The 5,000-nt window shown below is 42.5% G+C and overlaps 3 protein-coding genes across 4 annotated transcripts in view; 1 reads left to right on the plus strand and 2 right to left on the minus strand.

Annotated features, from left to right (window-relative positions):
• The window catches only part of prkab1b (protein kinase, AMP-activated, beta 1 non-catalytic subunit, b), a 4,363-nt gene extending 3,816 nt beyond the window's left edge, over positions 1 to 547 (plus strand). The window contains exon 8 of the mRNA XM_060881054.1: positions 70 to 547. Coding sequence (XP_060737037.1) covers positions 70 to 147 — 78 coding nt within the window. The 3' untranslated portion in view covers positions 148 to 547. The remainder of the gene's footprint in view (positions 1 to 69) is intronic.
• Positions 548 to 952: 405 nt separating this feature from the next.
• pla2g1b (phospholipase A2, group IB (pancreas)) lies at positions 953 to 2,619 on the minus strand. The gene is made up of 5 exons (XM_060881057.1): positions 2,510 to 2,619; positions 2,163 to 2,319; positions 1,619 to 1,746; positions 1,361 to 1,508; positions 953 to 1,319 (listed from the first exon to the last, which is right to left on the minus strand). The coding sequence occupies exons 1-4, from the start codon at positions 2,541 to 2,543 to the stop codon at positions 1,381 to 1,383; spliced, it is 447 nt and encodes a 148-aa protein (XP_060737040.1). The 5' UTR covers positions 2,544 to 2,619; the 3' UTR covers positions 953 to 1,319; positions 1,361 to 1,380.
• A 1,653-nt stretch (positions 2,620 to 4,272) lies between these two features.
• The window catches only part of LOC132853371 (asialoglycoprotein receptor 1-like), a 3,414-nt gene continuing 2,686 nt past the window's right edge, over positions 4,273 to 5,000 (minus strand). For both annotated transcript variants that reach the window (XM_060881055.1, XM_060881056.1), the window contains exons 7-8: positions 4,949 to 5,000; positions 4,273 to 4,657 (exon numbers count right to left, since the gene is read on the minus strand). The exon at positions 4,949 to 5,000 is cut by the window's right edge and continues 64 nt beyond it. In XM_060881055.1, coding sequence (XP_060737038.1) covers positions 4,495 to 4,657; positions 4,949 to 5,000 — 215 coding nt within the window. In that variant the 3' untranslated portion in view covers positions 4,273 to 4,494. The remainder of the gene's footprint in view (positions 4,658 to 4,948) is intronic.

The raw sequence follows: 5,000 nt of genomic DNA on the forward strand, positions 1-5,000 counted from the left end.
CTCATGGTGACACTTAGCTAGGATTTAATAATGGCATTGAATCTAACTGCCTGTCATTTGTTCCCTCAGGATGGCGTGATGGTCCTCAGCGCTACGCATCGCTACAGGAAGAAATACGTCACTACACTGCTGTACAAACCTATCTGAGCTTCATCACGCTCACATTTTATACGTGGCTATGTCTCAGACTCATGCCATCAATGCTATTCACACACACACACACACACACACACACACACACGCAGTGAGGAGGAAATCACCAAAGACACAAAGCTGCTGTATTTACCAAACTCGATTATGGTATAACTGATGAATGCTACATTCCCATACAGGATTAGCCTGATTAGCATCTTAAAGCCTGTGTCAGTGTTTAGGTTTAAGAGTAAGAGATTTTCTGCCACTGTTTTATTTACTTTGCTGAATTTTAATGTTTTATGAAATATTTTTATAATGTACGTTCAGTACACGAGTGAAAGTTTATACTGAACAAGTGAAACTTGCTGTTTAGTAAATGAGTAAATTGTTGAATAAAGCTTTCCTAAATGTTCGGAATATGGTTTTTATTTAAAGACAATGGGAAGTCGTGGCCTAAAGGTTAGAGAGTCTGACACCTAACCCTAAGGTTGTGGGTTCGAGTCTCGGGCCGGCAATACCACGACTGAGGTGCCCTTGAGCAAGGCACCGAACCCCCAAACTGCTCCCTGGGCGCCGCAGCATAAATGGCTGCCCACTGCTCCGGGTGTGTGTTCAAGGTGTGTGTGTTCACTGCTGTGTGTGTGTTCACGGTGTGTGTGTTCACTGCTGTGTGTGTGCACTTTGGATGGGTTAAACGCAGAGTTCTGAGTATGGGTCACCGTACTTAGCCGTATGTCACGTCACTCACTTTATAATTTGTGGGCGTGTCCCAAACCACACAGTCTTTCACTGTCATCAACACAAGAGAACACGGCCATTAAAGTTGCTGCTTTATTCTTTCTGTGTCCGTTGTGTTTAGTTAAGTAAGAAGGTATTGTGGTGTTTAGTTGACAGAGAAGGTGTTAGTGTGGTGTTTAGTTGACAGAGAAGGTGTTAGTGTGGTGTTTAGTTGACAGAAGGTGTTAGTGTGGTGTTTAGTTGACAGAGAAGGTGTTAGTGTGGTGTATAGTTGACAGAGAAGGTGTTAGTGTGGTGTATAGTTGACAGAGAGGGTGTTAGTGTGGTGTTTAGTTGACAGAGAAGGTGTTAGTGTGGTGTTTAGTTGACAGAGAAGGTGTTAGTGTGGTGTTTAGTTGACAGAGAAGGTGTTAGTGTGGTGTTTAGTTGACAGAGAAGGTGTTAGTGTGGTGTATAGTTGACAGAGAGGGTGTTAGTGTGGTGTTTAGTCCCAGGGTGTGGTGTCTCTCAGTTCTTGCACTCTTCACTCGGGAGGTTTTTGTAGTTGGGGTTGTAAGTGTGATTATTCTGAGAGAAACAGTTTGCAGCGACTTGATCACACTCACACACTTTGGCCTGGCATTTATCATTGGAGGCTTTGGACACACACACACAAAGAAACACACAAACATGTTGATACAAAGATCTGAAGACACTAACAAATCATCGTGTGTGTGTGTGTGTGTTTGAGCTGATGTGTGTTTACCTGAACAGGTGATGGTTTTATCAGAACAGCTGAAGTTGTACACTTTGACATACGGCAGGTTGGCTACACCGGGACATTCTGGATGTTTCCGAGCGTTCTCGTAGCACTTATCGTGTAGCAGACAGCACCTTAAGTGTGAAGACACTCTGGTTTTTACATCATCATCATCATCTTCAGATAAACCTGTCAGAATATAACGTTACCATGGCAACCTCTGCTGCCATGTTGGTCTCAACGTTAGCTAGCTTAGTGTACAATTAGCGTCTGTGTGTAAACATTTGTTGGTTCCTCATTTACAATCTCATAATTTGAATGTCAACATCTGATTGGTTCTAAGCTGTTAAACCTGTTTAGTGACATAACAAACTGATGTAAACATAACTCCGCCCCCTTATCTGGTTTTATAGAATACACAATAGAGATTTCTGAGACAAGATAAGGACTTAAACAGGTGGAATGTATCTAGCTAACTGACTTATCAATGAATAAAATGGTGGCTGTTATGTTGGTTGTTATGGTAACAGTGGGGATATTTAATACATACTGATCAATTTGGTCTTTAGGAGATCCAGATCCAGAAAACCCACAGTAACAGCCGTAGTTGTTGTAAATGAACGGATCCACGTCCGGCTGCACGCACATGATCATTTTACCGAACTGCCAGAGTGCACGAGGCTGAAACTCGCCACACACCACACACACTGCAGGGGGGAAACATGATCAGTGTTACATCACAACACTAACATACACCATCACAACATTAACACAACGTCACATCAGTGTAACACTGCGTCACTGCATATGTCCATCCTTTTATAATCACTTTTAATATGTCTGTAGTTCTTCAGCAGCGTTGTAGTGTGATAGAGAAAGAGAGAGTTTCACACTCACCTGTGGTCATCAGAAGAATCCAGGACAGATGCATGATTCTGAAAGAGTGAGAACTTACTGCTGCTGTAAAGCCTTGAAAAGAACAAGGGATGAGGAGGAGGAGTGAGAAAAGGCCAGATGAAATAACAGAAAAAGCTGATACGGCAAAAAAAAAACCCTGGCCCAAGGACTAGCCATTAAATCATCTACCACTTCTCTTCTCAGCTCCTTACTCTCTGTTCTAAACACACACACATTCACTTTTCAGTTTCAGACATAGATTGGAACAGATCTTGAAATCATCACTTTGTTTCGTCATGTTTTATATCATCGTTACTCCAAGCTGAAAAACGACCTGAAAAAAAAACAACAGATTTTTATGTATATTAAAGCACCTAGATTTCAATGAAACATTTTTACCCCAAAATCAGAACATTAGGAAGATTTTATTAATTGTTATTGTATAAGAGAGATTTGAGAGTTATATACAGCGTTCTCCTCAGACCTCAGACCTTTCAGTTCAAGTCAAGTCAAGAAGCTTTTATTGTCATTACAACCATATGTAGCTGTTACAGTACACAGTGACATGAGACGACGTTTCTCCAGGATCATGAAGCTACATAAAACAAAGACAGAGCTATAAGGACTTAGTAAGTGTCCTAGATACATAAAGTGCATCTGTGTAACCTGGTGTACACAGTGTAGGACAAGACAGACAGGACAGACAAGACAAAAATTACAAGACAATACACAAAAGACAATAAACAGAAACAGCGCCAGTGTAAATACTGTAAGTTCAGACAATATTGCGTGTGCAGTAATACTGGAATGAACACAGTGTTATAGCAGCAGGTCTCTGAGATAATGTAAAGAATTGTGCAAAACAGCAAAAGACCAAAATGTAAGACAGTGTGTGCAAAGAGCAATGGCGTGCAAAACAGTTTGATGGATGTATAATGGAAGTGAGTGTATTTAGTGTAGGTCTGTGCAGTGCATACAGTTGATGTGTGTGTGTGTGTGTGTGTGTTGTGCTCAGTACAGTTCAGTAATTAAGGAGTCTGATGGCTTGTGGTAAGAAACTGTTACACAGTCTGGTCGTGAGGCCCGAATGCTTCAGTACCTTTTCCGAGACAGCAGGAGGGTGAAGAGTGTGTGTGAGGGGTGTGTGGGGTGAAGAGTGTGTGTGAGGGGTATGTGGGGTGAAGAGTGTGTGTGAGGGGTATGTGGGGTGAAGAGTGTGTGTGAGGGGTGTGTGGGGTGAAGAGTGTGTGTGAGGGGTGTGTGGGGTGAAGAGTGTGTGTGAGGGGTGTGTGGGGTGAAGAGTGTGTGTGAGGGGTGTGTGGGGTGAAGAGTGTGTGTGAGGGGTGTGTGGGGTGAAGAGGTGCCTGGCCTCCACCAAAAAAAAGTGAATGATCAGACCAGGCCTCCTTTCTCCACTGTTCCATGGCCCAGTTTTGTGCTCACATGCTTTGGGTGGTGTTCAGGAGTCAGCGTGGTCACTCTGACGCTATGCAGCTCCATATGCAGCAAGCTATGATGTTTACTTTTTCAGCAGTTGGTGTTACAGCAGCTGTTATGTGGGATCTGATGGACTAGTCTTCACATGCCAGTCACCCTGTATGCGGATCAGTGGTAGTTCTTCCTAGGAGCACTTTTGAATGGTAGTAACCACAGCACCCCGTGAACACCTTACAACACCATCCAGGCCAATTCCACACATGCAGTTTCACTACGATCATTTCACTGATGAAGTGTTTTAAAGACTTTAAAAAACATCACAAGGATTTGTATCTTTATCATGGTTTTATTTTTTCACACAACATTACACAGATTAGCAAATGACTGCTGATTAGTGAATATTTACTCTGACTGAAGAAACCGATTAGAAAAGTATGTAAGATGAGATGTCATGTTAATAAGCAGGATTGTATTTTTGTTTTTGTGAACATAAACTCGGTTTATGTTTGTGGTCACAGTGTGTGTGTGTGTGTGTGTGTGTGTGTCCACTAAGCAGGTCTCTCACATACATATCTATAACTTAGTGTACAGTCAGCATCGTTCCACCGCCTGTCGTGTGTTGTTATATAGAGGTTTTTTTGATGAATCTGCCCACAGTCTTCTCCATTCATACGCTGGTGCCAGTCATCTGGCTGGCCATCGTCCCAGAAACTGCACACACACACACACACACACACACAAGACACACACATAAACACATACGCAGACAGCCATCTACCAATGTTTATGTTTAGCCTGAGATTTGAGATGAAGGTAATGATGGATTTGAGGATAATATGGGGTTAGGGTTTGGGTTAAAGAGTTTGGCAGAAATTCCAGTTATTGATCCACAATTTGAGGTTAGAGATAATGGCTCAGGATTTAAGGTTACAGATAACAGATTAAGATTTGTGGTCAGGTTAATGGCTCGGGGTTCGAGCTGATTCATGTCTGAGTTCTTACTGCTCAGTCGATTCAAAGTCTGTTCCATCGACCCAGCTCCACTTTCCCTCAC

Source organism: Tachysurus vachellii, chromosome 11 (assembly GCF_030014155.1).
Source record: "Tachysurus vachellii isolate PV-2020 chromosome 11, HZAU_Pvac_v1, whole genome shotgun sequence".
NCBI lineage: Eukaryota > Metazoa > Chordata > Actinopteri > Siluriformes > Bagridae > Tachysurus > Tachysurus vachellii.